General features: G+C 38.4%; 1 protein-coding gene across 4 annotated transcripts in view; it reads right to left on the bottom strand.

The window, feature by feature from the left end:
* Positions 1-18,074, bottom strand: part of INPP4B (inositol polyphosphate-4-phosphatase type II B) — a 294,823-nt gene that overhangs the window by 189,715 nt on the left and 87,034 nt on the right. For all 4 annotated transcript variants that reach the window (XM_075150076.1, XM_075150074.1, XM_075150077.1 and 1 more), the window contains exons 4-5: positions 15,425-15,649; positions 13,607-13,651 (exon numbers count right to left, since the gene is read on the bottom strand). In XM_075150076.1, coding sequence (XP_075006177.1) covers positions 13,607-13,651; positions 15,425-15,649 — 270 coding nt within the window. The remainder of the gene's footprint in view (positions 1-13,606; positions 13,652-15,424; positions 15,650-18,074) is intronic.

The following is an 18,074-nucleotide window of genomic DNA, read 5'->3' as shown; positions in this document are numbered from 1 at the left end:
CTGTCATTTCCAGCAGGAATTTCTACAAACGTGAAAAACTGCTATTTACATGTTACAATACTATGTTTGAAACTGCCTTGGTTTTGATGTGTTGACACATGTAAAGACATAGCTGACTTCTTCCCAGAGAAATATTTTTTAATTATTTCAACTCCTTTGTGCAAAGAAATATTCGTTAAGGATTAAAAGGAAAAAAAAATAAAAATCCTTCATTTGTCTCTGTAGAGAGACCCTCTGGCAGATTTGAGATTTAAATCCAGAATGACCTCGGTATTGCTGCTCTTCATTTCAATGGGAGCATGTTCAGATCTCAAAGTTGAAAACAGTGCTAGCCCATTTTAGTTTTTAAAGCAGTTCATTCACAATCCTACAGCCAACAATCCTCAGCTTCTTAGGTGAGAAGAATTCTGGTCTTCAAAGAATGCTAAGACCAAATTCTTCTTAACTCATCATAATGAAATTCTGTGCTCATTCAGTCACGCAGAAATCAATCTTAAAAGCAAGAGGATTTTAGATTAAAGTGTCAGCTTTAACTTGTTTTGAACATTTGAACTATATTTCACAAGATAGGTATTTTTTTAATTTAGTTCAATTTATTTCATTTCAGTTTCATATTCCACATAACAGGAAAAAACCATACTAAAAATACAGTTAATCACAATAATTAAAGTGTCCATAACTGTACTAGAAACTTTATTATCCGCAGGAGACGGGGGTAAAACAATGAAGAAAAGCATTCTTAAGCATTTTGTTTCTTTTTAGCAAAGCGCTTCCAAGCACCTCAGGTCAGTCTGCTTGTCATGCTGCATCCACTGTCGTGTGGGATTTTGTGGTGCTGCATTTAGGAGAATTCCACTTTTTTCAGGGCCTGCAGGGGAACCTCATTTTCAAGTCAAATCTCACCGCAGGACATGCATTTCAAAACTTCCAAAAATAAGTACATCTATAACTAATGTGTTCAAAAGGGGAGGATGACTTCAGTCTTCTATTAATTAGATGGTTTGCTTTTTATGGAACTTCTATTTCCACATATAAGGGTAAAAAAAAAAAAGTCCGTCGGGAAATGTTTTATAACATGAAAGTATCACTGCAATTATTTCTATAGGCATATTCAGAGATGTATTTAATAACTGCCATTTGAAAGACAAATGTTCAGTTAATGCAGTGCAGTACCATTAGAGTCAAAAAAGTCAAGAGCTATCATGCTTTGAATTACTTAAAAATGTTTCAGTTAATATATTATTGGCCTAACAAAACAGAATTGTTTCATATCTCTTCAGTCATTACCATTATGCAGAACAAGAAGTATGAACTACATGACTACTGTTACCTGTAAATAATTTGCTTGCTTTTTGTCTCCCAAATGTTCTATACTCTTTTGGAATTATAAGGTGACTTTACCTTCAAGGAGAAGGACACACAAGGAGAGAGATCCAAGGAATTCTCCAGACAATCCTTCATGAAGTGTTTTACAGACTGGGCTAAAGGTTAGAAAAGGCCAACTGCAAAAAGTGACAGTAAGAAGTCGAGCGTAAACCCACAAAAAGACAGAGATGTCCACAAGTGGGTTTTAAACAGAATACTCTACGCCCCCCCGCACCTGCTACCTAGCTTTGGGGGTATTTAAAAGTCTCCGGGAATTTAAGCTTTCGCCTGTAAGAGGTCCCTACCTGCCTGCAGGTTGGCTTCTGGGCACATCCCGCTTGCCTCAGCCCTGACCACGCAGAGCAGGCCCGAGCCCGTCTCCGGCCCTGTCAGGATGTGCCCGCCCCGACAGCCGCGGCTGGCAGGCGCCGGCGGGGCCCAGCTGCCGGCCCTCGCTCCGCAAACACATCGCTGCCCATTTCCTTCACAACAGACCCAGCGGGGCGGCTGAAGGAGAAACGGTGCCAGCGTCCCTTTTAATTCAACAGAGCACCAGCCCAGAAAGGTCAGGTACAGAGCAGATCCACAGGTTTGTCATCCCACCCACCGCCAACACAGCGGCTACGAACCACAAGAAGTTGCCCGTTACCGCACAGGAGAGCGCGTACGAGCAGATGCTCGAGTCTTCCTCTTGAAGCTGTCCCAGCTCAATTTAAAAAAAGGAAGACTTACCGGCAGCAGGCGTAGGGGGAACAAAAGGCACTTTGAGAGGTAATTTCTATATTTTATGTATATTATTTTACATTCAGTTGTCACTGAATTCGGGTCACTGTCCACAGTCACTCCAGAACTCAGGCCCACCCCACTGGAAAAAGGGCACTAATCACTAAACAGTCATCCTCAGCTTATTTTGTCTTTCACCCAAATTCTTTTATTTATGGAGAAAGGGGGAAGAGTTTCAACTCGGGGTAAAAATCTCCATTTCAATTTTATTCCTGGCCAACACCACTGCTGCAAATACATATTCAGTAAACATTCTACTTTAAGCTTGCATTTTGCAAGCATTCCCACTAGTAAGTCTTCCCTGTGAAAATATACAGAAAAAAATAAACAAAACTTTGCATGCAAATGTACGCAAAAAAAACATAAAAATGAGCACCAATAAGATATTATCCCAGGCCAAGAGCATTCACAAAACTTTAATTCCACATTTGCTCAACTCTCTCCAGTCCTAACTTGTTCTTTGCCCAAAAAGCAAGGCAATTCAAGCTGCTGTTATATCCTTATGTGAGGCACACTAAACACACCATAAAGGATTTAATAACAGTGCAAGAGTGGAAGTTCCCTAAAACTGCTTGAGTCCACATAGATGGCAATAATTTTAAACAGTCTAATTCCAACATAATTATGAGGGATTATTTAGAGATCCTGAAGAATTTCTAGATGAAGGCAACAGATACCTTACTATCAAGATACGGTACAGAACGTGACAAAAGTCCATCGCAAACCAATCACTTCCACAGCGAGCTCTAAGAAGCCTCAAAAATCCTATTGGAAAGTTACATGACAAATACCTGCCACACGGATCGCAGAATCAGTCTTGAGCTTATCGAGTCCAACCCCCCTGCCCGATCACGGTCAACTACAGCAGGTTGCCCAGGACCGCATCTAGTTGACCATCTCCAAGGATGGAGACTTCACAACCTCCCTAGGTCATCTGTGCCAGTGTTTGACCACCCTCACAGTAAAGAAGTCGGGGGGGGGGGGGTTGTGTTCTGATCGAATTTCATGTGTGTTTAACTTCAGTCCATAGTCTCTTGTTCTTTCACTGGGCATAACTGAGAAGAGTCTGCCTCCCTCACCTTCAATCTCTCCCACCAGGTATTTAGACGCATGGATAAGATCCCCCCAGGAGCCTTCTTTTTTCCAGGCTGAGTAGTCCAAGCTCTCTCAGCCCCTCCTCATATGAAGGATGCTCCAGTTCCTTAATAAGCTCGAGTCCCTTAATCATAAATGTTACTTTTGGCATCCCAGCTGACTCTGTCCAATAATTCCAAAATACAAGCTATTTCTCATACCTGCCTACAAGAAATCCCAGGAGTGTAAGGGGCATTGGACAGCACCAGAGAAAACTAAGATTTCAGCCACTGAAGCACAAAACCAGGAATACTAAAAATGGCTCTTAAGCAAATTTAGTGGTATACACAATTTCTTTTTTAAGTAGAAATAAAGTTTAAAATTTTAATGCTACCAGCCACTGCAACTTGGTGAAAAACAGCCCTTCTACCAGGAGAAGCAGTGTAGTTTTAAAGGATTTATGAAAATGCAGTTTATTTTTAGTAATGAAGCTGTGGAGTAGACTAACATCTATTGCTGAAAACATTCTGCAGACACTGTATGCCTTCTAAGCCCCCCTGACAACCGCATAGTTAAAGAATTAAGAAAAAAAAAAAAAATCAATTACATCCTGAGTAAGTTAAAATGTCAGCTTCCTGGGAGGTAAGGAAAGGTTGGAAAAAGGCAGCAGTGCCAGGACTGCCATCCAAATCTCTGTTGTAGGTAAGGAAGTCTTATAGAGCTTTCTATAAGAACAAAGGCATAACTCATCCTTATTTGGCTTGTTGCTCTCTGTGTATAAATGTCTGCAACAGAAACGAGGATCTCAATAAGGATCTAAATAGTTCTCTTCATTCAGACCAGTTTCCTGGATCCACAGAGGAATAATGGACTCATTATGTATCAGGTAAGCACAAAGCCATTAGGTCATGTAAGAGCTGTACCTGTGGACACACCAGTCACGCAATGGGAGAGTGGGCTCAGTGCCAGTCTCAACTAGGTAGATGCTGCCCGTAAAAACTCCTTCCATAGCAGAGAACTGCTAGGTAAGCCATTGCTCTCCCCTTCCCAGCTCAGCCACTGAACTCACACGTGCCTTTGCCATTCGCTCTATTCCACCATTTTGGCACCCTAAAGGCTAAAGGTGTCATAGGCTACACGCACGCGTACACACCAACACCCTCGCCCCCCCAACCAAGTCTCACAGTATGAGATCTAAGAGACCGACATGGGAGGCATGCTAGGGAATCTGAAGAGACTCATTTGAGAGAATGAGGTTCAAACATCGAACTGGAAAGAGTACATAGGTTGGCAAGACAAATAGGAGAAAGTTTGCACAGTAGGAGGTGTATTTTGGGGGAAAAGCAGGAAGAGAAAAATAATAAGGAAAAAAGAGCAGCAGTTTGTGCCAAAAATAAACTTCTCTCTAACTGAATGATCTTTAATCCTACATTCCTATGAACTAGCTTAAAAATACCCTGGAAACACAAATTTTCAGTTTCGTCAGAATAATTTAAAAGTTTATGTCACATTCGCCAGAACACCCTATACTTCAGAAGCCCCAAACATTGTAAAAATACTAAAGGATAAATTAAGGTACCTACTGGGTTGTTTGGTTGGTTTTTTTTTTTAATATCTATGTGAGAAAAATTAATAAGATAGCCCAATTTTGACAGAATTGCATTAAATCTCTACCTACATCTATAAATACTTCAGTAACTCTGGAACCCTTTTCCTAAGTGACTTTCAATAAGCCTTACAAGTTGTCCTAAAGGTTTCTGATTGCTTTGAGTATTTTACCTCAGAACCTAGAATTAGTTCAGGCAAAGCAGCATGTGTACCCTTGTTGGTAAGGAATGAGATAGATGAACCCATGTTAAGACTAAGCTGCTGTAACGAATCTGCTTCCAGAACCCAACCTAACTGGGGCACTGAACTAGCACCCAACCTCACAGAAAACATTACAGTTTTCAGCATAGACACAACCTTACCCCTTTGAAATTTTGGATAGAAGGGATTTTGCAAACATGAGGCAACATTTACGAAGTCTATGAGAAAAATGTGAAGTAGACACAAAAGTATCATTTTCAATATCAAGAAGAAACTGATTTTACTAAGAAGCCTACCAATTTTATTTAAGATTGGAAAAAGAAAGGTCCTTCCTAGTCTTATCCTCCTTTTTCCCTGGCCTTGTAAATGCAGCAGTTTGCTCACTCTGACAAGATTTCAGAATTTGTACATTTCTGACAGAATTTAATCCTATTATCTGCTGCATCACTCACAAACTAAGATGATAAACCCTTGTCTCTCAGATTGGTTAAATTCCAAAAAATCCTTTCAACTGTTAAATAGCTTTTCAAATTCAGGTATCTACAAACTCCTCTCTAAACAGATTAGCCATAGCTATTCAAAATTTATCTCTAGATAAGTGTTTATATCAAAACATGTGAGAATCGCTGTGAGAATCTCTATTCTATTAGATTTAAAAGTTTCCCTTAGTCGCAGCCCTGATTTATACACATTTGTATTTACAAGGCTGCCATCCACTTTCTCCTGGTAGTTCAAATACAATTTTTTTTCTTAAAAGCAAAAGCTTCCAGAAACAGAAGATACTTAAATTTCATAGAACGGAATGGAAGAAAACTGCCTGAAACCCAGTTTGCACCTGGGTTTACTAATATTGAAACTCCAAAACATGCTCATGCTACTTACTACTCACATCAGTATTGTCAGTGGATTCCTCCATCATACTGGAATATGCTCAACCAGTAATGATTTACTCGCTCATGCTGGTTCATCATGTGCTCTGACCCACCTCAGCGCAAATAAACATCTCTGCATTTAATGAGTCCACTGTGGTGACTAACTGCCACATAGCACAGTGTAATGTAGAATTTTAGTCGCTATAACCTACACAGAAATTGAATTTACAGAAGTCATAGCTGTTTAATGAATATCATTAAGTAGCAATGGATGCCAACAGGTTGAAAATATTTCTGTGACTACTTCTCTCAAGAATTACTTCTTACTGACACAGAAACTAAGTAGATAACTCACACAGTTAACAAAAATGAGTAATGCTATACTAGATATAATGGGTTGTCAGCAGCAAAACAAATTTTTGTATATATGAACTACATACATAGAATAGATATCTATATAACTCTATGTATGGATATATCTACATTCTACAAGAGATATATTTTATCTGTAAAGTATATTATATTATAGAGAGAATTTTTCAGATTTCTCAACATGCAAGAAGCAGGCAGAACACTAACTGAACATCTTCCAAAGTTTCATTACTGGGGATTTTTGAGTCCTTGCATATTCAGCGATACGATTAGTACAGATTAATATTTAAGGTTTGTGACAGCATGCTGCTTCTCTAGCTGCAATGCAAATGAAGACAATCCCTGCCCTAAAGGGACTGAAAGATAGATTTCTAAAATGAAAGTAGTGCCTACAGATACAGATTTGAAAATCTGGCCTAATTCTCTAGGACTCAAATCCAGCATATCTGGAAAAAAACTGAACAAGGATATGAGTTTTTGAAAGGACTCTGGTTTTGAGCTTTTTCCCCCCCATTGTCTGGATTTGATTTTTCAAAAATTTTTCCTCATATACATAACATATTCCTAAAAGAGGGTTTAGTATAGTGAACATTGTAGGTTAGCAAACCACAATGGTATAATACATTATGCATAAGGTGAGGTGGAATATAATGAATTTGAAAGACAAACAGAGAATGGAGGCTGACTCTGTCAAACAGAATGGGACAACCTTGTGCAAGAAGGAGGCTGAATATGCTCATCACAGAAGAGTCATGCAAGACTAAAAGAAGGCAAGATTTTAAAGGGAAAACACACCAATACATTCCCTTTGTATTCTTAGTTACTCCAGTAGTGGCATTATTACTACTTTATTACAACAAAATGGCCTAAAATTACCAAGTCATAATGGTAACATCTGGACAGCTTTGGCAATACCACAGAAAAAGACAGTCCTTTTCTCTGACAGGGTATGCAGCATGCAAAATTCAGGAGCGATGCTTTACTTTAAAGAGGTGGACAATGATGAAGGAGCAGAGCTTCAGAAAGCTCTCTGTAAAAAAACAGTTACTTTCAGTTTGGCAAGGGCTACGACAGAATCCCAAAAGCCTTCTCAAAAGCTAAGAAAGTACTGTGGGAGGAGAGGTGGATAAAGAAGGATGTGGAGTCTTGACAAATCCATCCTCAAATTACTTTTCAGCAGCGTTCCCATAATGTCTGCATATAATAAAGAAAGCTTACTATGAGCACCACGGAATCCAGAAGCACAGTAAGGAGAGCTTACTCTCCTCAGGGGTCATTAATTCAACATCACTCAACTCTAGGTGATCCCACTTATCGATTTGCTCGATATGCGTTATCCTGTTCCATCATCAAACGCTGCCAAAAGAGAGATGACAGTACGACATGGAAGGTGATGGGCATTCACTACCTTAGAACATTTTTGGAAGATAGTTTCACTTGTTGCTTTAACTGCACTGAAACCAACTGAAAGTTAGCTCAAGTTTACCTGCATAAGATGAGGGGAAAAAGAAACTCCTCTAGGAGTTAGTCCAAAAACACAAGTCCTAAGTCAAAACCACTCAAAACATGTCAACACAGTCTATAGACTGGGCTTGAAATTAGTACCTCTTCGGGAGGATCCTTTCTATCAAAAAAAAAGTTCACCCTAGCAACTCTAAGTCGCTAAGAATAAAATGCATTTACAGCATCTTATGCTGCAGTGCAAAAGTCTCAAAACAGGCAGAAGCCCCAAAAGTAGTTCCCAGAGGAAAAAAGAGCATTCTTTCCGATCACATGGTAACTTTTCTGCTTTCTTAATTTCTTCTGTCCAATTTATCTTGTCTTTTATCTATTTTTTGTTGTTGTTGGGAGGAAACAGCATCTAATACACGTCAGTAAAACTAGGGAAAAAACCTGACTAGTGAGTTTTGGTGGAAGATGAAATTTGTGTGGGATCAGAACAAATTCATGTAAAATTCAGCAAACTGTTTCAACAAAAAAAAGGTGAAATGTAAGAATAAAATAAAATTTAAAAAAGCACAAACCCACCCTTCATTTTTATATTTTTGCTAATATTGTTCCTAACATGGCCAACACTTAACTTCTTTTGAGGGATAAACATCATTCAGTATAAAGCGACACTTTCAGTTTGATTCACGGAGAAATGGTCACTTTTATTTTTAAATTTTACTCAAAAGTGCGATGATGACTATTTTTTTTTAAATTTGGCTAACACAACAAAGTATCAGTTATTCACAAACTTGTAACATGATGAAGCAGAAGGATAACAGAGTTAGATGGGAAAATTCTGCTGGGATCAGGACTCTGACTCCAAGTTTGTAGTATGGATAAAAATAGTATTTCTGCTTATCACTCTTCTAGGAACAGCTGCTGCTGAAAAAGCTCCAGATTATGTTTCAGAATTGGAAAAATCTTTCAGTCATGGTCTTTGAGCAGCATCGATGTACCATTTAGGTTCAGTATACAGAGTTAAATCTGCTTCAAGACCTTTTCCAAGGGATGCCATCACAATATTACTCTGGGAAAAATAAGACAGTGAAGATCTCTGCAGGTAGATTTGCAGGTAGACAGCTCTTGTATCAACCCACTACTTGGTAAAATGAAAAAATAAATACCCTCAAAATTTTAATTTTTAATTCTTTCAATTACTTGCTGAAGTTTTCTATGAAATGTGCACTATTTAATGAGATTTTGTAAAAGGACATAACCGTGAGGTTTACATTATTCTATACCTTGAAAAGTACCTAGAGGTTATGCAACAATAGGACAGTCCATCAAACTTCACTGCCCTACCACACTTCCCAAGAAACTGAAAGCTTTTGGAGATGCTAGACAGGTGCTCTCATTAAAATTAGTACCTGAATATGCCTACAACACATGCAGAGACATTCCGTTCTATACCTAGATTATTATACTACACCCACAACTATAATATTCTTTGCTCTCTCTTTACAACTCTAATCGACTAGACAAATTCAAAAACAGTGAGATGTGTCAAAATGAATTCTACTGGTCATTGATGGAGTAACAAACTTTCCTTTTAGACTATTTTTTCCAATGTATTTCTCCATATTATCATCATGTTCATGTCTGAGCACTTTGACTACCAACTGTGCCCTCTGCCCCGCTCCCTCATTTTTCTGATTACTGAGTTTTCTTGTGCTGTTTTTTCAGTTCACCAAGTAAATGCAAATACCTTTAGAGGTGCAAGCTCTTAAAAACTTCACAATAGTGTTCACCAATACGCAAAATATAATTTATTTCCCAGAACTGTTACAAAATTCTTCAGCTAAGTTCACATATCACAAAGTATCCCAGTTAGATCTGGGATTCAAGGGCTGGGATATTTTAAAGCAGCAACCAAGAACAGTAACTCCAAAATAAACATCTATAAAAGAACTACCCCTGTGCACTTCAAAGTCATGGGAAAGATTCTTATCAGCTTCACTGTTTGTTAGATTGGTTTGTTATTTAGGCCCAGGATCTGGTTTTATTCCTTTTGCTCTGTTCCTCCTCTCTCCTCAGCACTCTGCACAGACTGACATGTGCAACCTCCTAGTGCTTCATAAAACAGCATGCTGAACAGAATGACTTGAAAAGCCAAACAACAAGATAAAGTTTGAAAAGTAAAACTTCCCAAGACTTACAAGGTTCAAAACCCAGCCCTATTTCCAAAGAGTCCTCAGGAACATAAAAATCAAAAATCTTAGTCTAAAGGAAGGTCTGACTGCAAAATAAGGAATGTTACAAGATCAGGTACACTCCCAAAAATGCTGAGTGTATTGCAGTGGAAAGCTATAATTCAGAAAAGTTATCTTGTTTGCTTTAACCTCAGCAAAACAACTTTACTGAACTTTAAAATAAAATAAAAAGGCGGCAATATTTTGGACACTTTATAAAAAGAACACTTTCCAGAGTGTTATGGATATAGAAGGCAGCAAGTTAGCTACCACAACAAGCCCCTAGCAAGACTTTTTAATAACATTATTTCAAAATTTAGTTATCAGAACTTCAAACGTTGAAGAGCAGTATTTAGATATACTGTCCCTAAATAAAACTCATGTATTAGGCAGCACCCAAATGTTATTAAAAAGCTATATTCTGTTTTAGTTACTGGAGAGTTCCATTTCTGAATATTATTCATTGACCAACTAGTGACAGAAGAATTACAAAGTACAATTATGTGATAACTGACAATTTTTTTTAACATAGTTAAAAACATGTATAAATTAACTGATATAAGCAAATGTCTATTTACATACAAAATTAAAGATATAAGCCATTCTTTCAGGGCTAGAGACCAGTTTTATAGGTTATTAACTCTTAGATTTGCCTTCCAAATTCTAAATGCCAAAGACCAGTCTAATCAAAGTTGAAACGTCTCTACAGAGCCCTAAGATTTGGTTACCCCAGGTAGGCACACATTGCAGCAGTGTGCCTCCTTGCAGAAATCTCTCTCTCATCCCTGCTTACCATGCTTTGTTTTGCCTCACAGAGAGGTCTTGGAAGTCCTTGACTAGCTAAAGCTAATACCAAGTCTTTAATTTGACATAAGCCAAGTCTTCAAAAGGTGAGATCAGGCAACCAGTGCCCTTGGCCTGCCAGCAGCCCAGGGGCAGCTACCTGGCTCCGCTGGCACAGCAAGGCAGTCCATGTTTCCCAGACGCACGGACCAGCCTGTCAGGGTGAGAGTCCCTTCCAGCCCCATCAATCACCAAGTGAACAGCACAGAAGGCATCTTGACTGGCTGCCCTTGCAAGAGGTATTTTAACTGGCTGGTTGGGCCAGGCAGCACATGCAACCTTCCCAGCTACATTGCTCCTGTCTCACTTACCAGCAAGAGGTCTCTGCTGCGTGCATGTATGTTTGTACGCGTATGAGTAGCACATGGTGGTGAGTTGGGTGGCTGGAGCTAGGAAGTGTTGGCATGGGTATGTTCATATTCCGGTAAGAAAGATAACTGTTACGATAAAATTGAAGTCTTCCATGGACCACCCAGTCACTCAAGGTGGATTGCCCTAATGCAAATGTGTTATGCTTCAATATTTAGTATTATTTTAGGATCAAGACACTAAGAATCAGCTTTACATAGTTGCCTATGCTGCCAAATATCCCTGACTTACAACATCGGCTAGGAATACCAGTCAAAACCAAGAGGTTTACACTGTTACTCTTACTTGTTACCTGAGCAGCAGCAGAAGTCAATGTATAAGATCACTCACAGAGCTGCAATGACTCAATCAATAATGCTGCAGAACAAACCACAGAACATAAATAGAAACAACCAAATGCAAAACACAAATACTGACACCACGAGTGAACAGAGCTCCATCCAGCATGAGCCCAAAGAAGTCTGAAAATGGCTTGACATCGTTTTTACACTTCTGCCTATTGGGGCACATTTATCACTGAAAGCAACTTCTCCTGAAGTATAACTCATCTAATTTGCAGTCACTGCCTGTAGCACCTTCCTCCCTCTCCACCAGGGTCATTCGAGGAGTTTGTTATCACTGGAGCATAACAATTACGCGTCTCCTATGAAAAAAGGCCGAGAGAGTTGGGGTTGTTCAGCCTAGAGAAGAGAAGGCTCCGGGGAGACCTTATTGCAGCCTTTCAATACTTAAAGGGGGCTTATAAGAAAGATGGGGACAAACTTTTCAGCAGGACCTGTTGCGACGGGACAAGGGGGAATGGTTTTAAACTGAAAGAGGGTAGATGCAGACCAGATATAAGGAAGAAATTTCTTACAATGAGGGTAGTGAAACACTGGCACCCGTTGCCCAGAGAGGTGGTAGATGCCCCATCCCTGGAAACATTCAAGGTCAGGTTGGACGGGGCTCTGAGCAACCTGATCTAGCTGAAGATGTCCCTGCCCACGGCAGGAGGGTTGGACTAGATAACCTTTAAAGGTCCCTTCCAACCCAAACTATTCTATGATTCTATGAATTACTAGCTCTGCCCAAATACTACAGTCACATCACCTATAAAATGCATATAGAAAGGCACAGAAAAGTTAAAATCGCTCTTAACGATTATTATAGCATGGTAATTCCCCAACAGAGAACTAGGCCCTTCTTCTATGCCAACATTTAACAATTTCAGCAGAAATAGTCCCTATAGAAAAAAAAAATACTCCACAAAGTTTTTGTAATGCTGTAACTGTCTAGTTTTTAAAAGGCATACAGGTAAAGCTACCCAGATTTAGTTAAGGGAATCTAAAAATTATTGCATCAGACAGAATTGCATCTGCCCGAAGGGCACAGCTTTAGGGTATCAGCTTTTAAATCAGCATAGTTACAGCAGCGCACAAGCCAAGTGTAACCCAGTTCAAAGGACAGGGCCAGGAAACAGGCTACCATGATGGAATGAGTAGGGCAAGAACCTGTTTTAGTCATTTCAGAATGCATGCAGCATATAGCATCAGATATTTCAAAAGATACATTATTTGCAACTGTATATTTTACTGTATACAGGAGCTGGGAATAATCATAGAATCATTTAGGTTGGAAAAACCCCTTAAGATCATTGAGTCCAACTGTTAATCACCTAAACCTGATACGGAAATATTGTATGTAGTGCTTCTACAGAAAATAATTATTTCACTTACTATTTCAAAAGCTTCCAAGTTTTTGCACTGAAAGAGCAATGACAAAGTTGACAATTTTCCTTTCGAAACGACACAGTTTGTGCTGCAAATATTGTGCACCTTTATCTTGTATTACAAATACATGGTCATTCAATTAGCTTGCTTGACTTACTGAGCAATTTTAATCATGCTGTATACCTCTGAATAGAGAGGGAGGCTTGAGCTGATAGAAAACCTCCTGAAACAAAATTCTCTTATATTGTATACTAAATTAATATATAGTTCTCATATACTAATTACTTATACTAAGTATAAAAAGAGAAAATCAGGTCAACTTTTATATTGACTCTTCTCTACAAAATAATAATGCTTTTAAATAAAAGTTTGTTCTAAAGGAACAGTACTTTTATCTGAATAAAATATCTTTTTAAACACTCCACCTTAAATGTCTTGTCCCAAGTAAGTAATATTTCATAAACAACATTCACAAAGCTATGGGGCAAATTTTAGCTTGGTAGAGCAGCATAGCATTACAGAACTCAGGAGATCTTTAGCCATTTCAACCAATTAAGAATCTAAAGTCAGCAGTTCGAAGACATGCACAGGCACATCTCCTACCAAAAGGAACCAGGGTTGTTCTACTTTTTTTTAAACAGGTAACATGTTACGTTGTGTAACACTATATTCATAAACTCTTCACGCACACAGGCCATTGCAATTCCAAGAAGTCAAAATTGTATCTTACCAAGACTGAACTCCAGCTTTGGCTCATTTGCAATTCTCTGAATACCTTTCAAGGTTAAGAAAAAGAAAAAAGTTATTAGAAATAATTTTATTTCAATGTCTAGCTTTTTAATATATAGTAAAACTTTCACGTGCCTAATTCATACCTCTACCTACCTGCCATTGCCACCAGAGTAACATTTTATGTTACAAACTTACAGAGAAAGAGACCTTTGCATGAAATACTTGCCTGAAAAAAAGACTACTTTTGAAGACGACTCCTTTCTTTTTAATAGAAACGTTCTGTTGCTGGGAAAGGAAACCAAGAAAAGAAACCCCAGCCTTTCATGGATGGGCTCTTGTAAGATTTTTTGATCACAACAACTAATTATGTATCTGTTGGAAAAATATTAAATCTAATGACTCATTTTAAAGTAGGTATGTCATCACATTAAAAATGGAAATAAAAAAACATGTTCTGTGAATGTAAATCAGGTTAATACAGTAAAATATATCACCATGTTATTGACCTACGTATAAATCGTAAAGCAACAAAACTAACTTCTTTTTGTTGGAAAATAGCACATGAATTCGTTTTCTCATGTACCAAGGACAACAAGAGCATTTTAATTCCCTCCATTGTGGAATTATGTTCTAGCGCATATTTTACTGCAAAGGACAATATTTTCTTGTTGCACTAGGATAAAGGAGTGAACCACAGAGCTGCAACAAGAGAAACATAGGAAGGATAGTTAAATAACACTGAGTTGTTCACCCTCTGCAGGAAGTAATTGGATCACAACTACAGTATCAGTGAACCTTGTAGAAATTAAACTGTCCCTAGTTAACGTTTATGTTTTATCTCTAGTGAGCACATATCTGCCAATATTGAAGAAATTGGTCAGATGGGAAGGACCAAGTTGATACATGAAGTGGAACACAAGATTTTTGTTAAAAATTAAAAATAATCAAAAAAAAAAAAAGCACCACAAAAAACCTCCACCAAAACTTACAGCTGTTCTTGCTCCGTGAAAACTTGATGTTGCTGAATAGGTCTAGTTTCACACTGTTCTCATTGCTATTAACTAATCACTCAAGTCTGTGCAAGAAAAATTACAGCTGTAGAGCTTAGAAAGGCCTTGGTCAGTAAGAAATAACAAATAAGGGTTTTTTGGGTTTTTTTTTGTTTTGGTTTGGGTTTTGGGGGGTTTGTTTTGGTTTGGTTTTTTAAATAGAGTTATAACAAATTTCCGACTTGAATTCTGCCGCTAGCAGAGTCAGCATGTTGGTCTGGAACACCTTTATGAATATGCTGGATACAGACTTGATTAAGTAACAGGGCAACTGAAATACAGTGCCCAGACTCCAGTGCACCAAACGCGACTCAACATACAGCTACGTGCTTTTAAATCCCCAGAGTGCTTCTATATCACAAAGAACAAATCTGTGATACTAATTTAAATATCACTAAAGCTTTATACAATTATCGAAGTTATCAGACTATATTTTAAACAGTAGTCCATATGTTCATAGAGGACACAAAAGAGGAGAGGAATATTTCTAATTAAACATTTTCTAAATCTTATGAAGAAAACAGATTGAAGAGTCAGAAACACAGTAATCACACATTTGTCCCCCTGAAGGTTATCTGCATAAATCAAAATATATCAGGTAATGATATTTAAAGATCATCATCATCGGTTTACTTCCTCTACAACTGCACTTTGTCAAGCAACAAGTTACACAGCATTAGGTACCCTGTTTGTGACACTACCTGTACTGCTACAGAGAGTAGGCCATTTTTATTGTTCCACTCAATAAAATGAGTACATGCACTTACTCGTAAACTGCGGCTCTCCTAGATTGTCTACTTGGGATGAAGGGAGAAACTGCTGTGCTTCATCTGATGATCTCTCCTCTTTGATTTCCATGATCAACCTCCGGAGCTGTTGAATTTTATTCTGCAAACCTTCCGAGTTTGCCTCTCCCAGTGCCACAGCCCAAGATTCGCAATCTGGCTTTGATGCAGCCTCAAGGTAAAGATCCGGTTCTCCGCTCTGAAACTCTGCACTCAGAAAACATAAACACAGCTTTTAGGAACTCTGATTCAAAAGGGGGATCATGAAAATATTGATGTCACACGCAATTAAAACCACCACACACATTTCTTTTCATGGTCATAGAACCATGCACTCCATCCACCTCCTGAATTGAACCCCAGTCCTTTCACACTCAGTGAAGTACTAAGTCTAACCACAGAGTGGTTCCAAAAGCAATTAACATATTGCTAAACTAGGTGGCAGAATCAAACCGAAATGGGAAATCCTTTTTTTAGCACAGCTGCCTGCTAGGCTGCAGAATCTATCAGAGCTGCTAACTTGAACAAGAATTTGGTTTAGCAGGGGCAGCAGACACGGTTCTGACGATAGCGGGATTCGCCAGAATGAATGTGTCCATCATTTCTTCTATTAGAGCTCTCCTTTGTGCTCAGCCTGTCATTCATCCTTGCCAGAATACTGCTCACCAACAAATGCAGATAATTTAGCATGACATAGTTCCTCTGTAAAGACTCAACAGGTTGTATGTGGGAGCTTCTGACCTCATTACTATCCACGTGTCGTTTGCTGTTCTGCCTTAAGACTAATTGTTTAATGACCAAATGTTCTAAAAACAAAAGAAAAAAAGGGGAAAAAAAAGCTGAAGCTCCCAAGGAATCTAGGTAAGTAGCAAGGGTCAGTCATTTGATTAAGATTAGCACAGGAGGAAAAAACACCTCTTAGGCATTTAAAATTCTGTGGTACAGATAGCTTCATAGAGTCACAAATACAATGTGACATTTAGTGTGACACACACAGAGAAGAACAAACTGGGAAAGAAAGAAAAATCAATGCTTCTTTAAAAGAAGCTACCAACTGATTTAGAAACATAAAACTCTATAAAACACCTGTGCTATTGTATTAACAAGGACTGAAGTATTTGGTTGGACATCAAAATCATTTTGACCTAAGCAAGCCATAGATCATATTACTGGATGAAACCGAACATTTCAATGTTTTCATATTTAGTTTGAAAATCCAAGTTTTTTTCAGTACAAAGTGAACTTAAGTTCCCTTTTACTAACTTGAGTATCTAACCTTGGGCACTTCCCCACATGTTATTCTAAACCCGTTTGCACTTCATAAACTGAGCATCTGCCACTTACAATTAACTCCACTTTTATTGTTATGGGGGAACAAAAGATGCAAACCTCAAGTCTGGAAGCCTCTTGAAACTGTGCTGGCACAAATCCCAATACAGGTGGGACAAGTTTTTTGTCTTGGGGTGGATCTAAGGAAATCTAAATGTGTGGCTGCAGCTGCTGCTAAGAATGCTGGGTAAGATTTCACATACCAGTTGGACTGTAGAATTCATGAGGAAAGATTGGAATGAAGAGCAGAAAGTGGGGGAACGTCTTTCTGGCTTCACAGGCAATTTAAGAGTTGCTAATAAAGATTCAAACTCTTGCCTTAGCCCCAGCTCAGTCAGAAAAGGAGGTATTCCGTTCTTGAGACAAGAATATTCAAAACCTGAGGGAGCTGCAGATGTTCATCAGATCCTTGTTTACACACAAAATACGTACTTCAGTGATCAAATCTGAACAAGTTGAGTTCAATTGTTTGTCAAAGATGAATTTAGAGACATAGAAGTTTCAGCTGTAAGCTCTCATGTAATCTGCTACTGCATCTCAGCCATGAGGGCAGTAACTTCAAAAAGACTGGTAATTAGAAGAGCTGATAACTCTTCTGCTGCTCTGGTAAGATCTGCAACAGCACAGTGGTCTACTCCCTTCTGGCACTGACCTCAATGACTCAGAAGTTTGTTTTTATTTCATAGTATTTTGGAACTACCAGTAGAAAAAGGAAAGGAAAAAAAGAGGCATGTAGTCAAGCAGTATCAAGACCAAAATTAACCAGCGGTCATTCTAATAATAATTTAAAAAAAAAAAAAAATTTACAGGCATGCAAAACACCTGCTTATACCATTCAGCCTTTAAAAGCACAGACAATTTTAATAAAAGTGGTTTGGATATCCAAGATACCTTAGCTAAGGAAAGACTGCCAGACAAACAAGCCAACACTTAACAACCAAAATACAAATATATCAAGGTGTTCTTTTCTTTTTACTCTTTATTTTTAAATGTAAATAGGAACAGTGATCTTGTCTTGAAATATCCTACCACTAGCTAGATAAAAAACATCTGCTTTGGGAGGAAATCAATGTTTTGCAATTGAAATCACGCTATTTATATTTACTTCTTAGCTGTGGGAATCAGACTGCCAAGCACAAAAGGCTTACTGAATCACCCGTAATATGCATGGAACCAGAAATGGATAGTGAAATGCAGTAGGAGTGGGCATAATTCACTGTATTCTGATCTAACAGGTGCCAGTTTTGAGATCTGGAAATTCATTCTAAACTATCACTTGAAAACACTACAGTCTGCTATATTT

Source organism: Calonectris borealis, chromosome 4 (assembly GCF_964195595.1).
Source record: "Calonectris borealis chromosome 4, bCalBor7.hap1.2, whole genome shotgun sequence".
NCBI lineage: Eukaryota > Metazoa > Chordata > Aves > Procellariiformes > Procellariidae > Calonectris > Calonectris borealis.
Note: the sequence above shows the minus strand (reverse complement) of the source record. Positions and strands in the feature narration are given on the sequence as shown.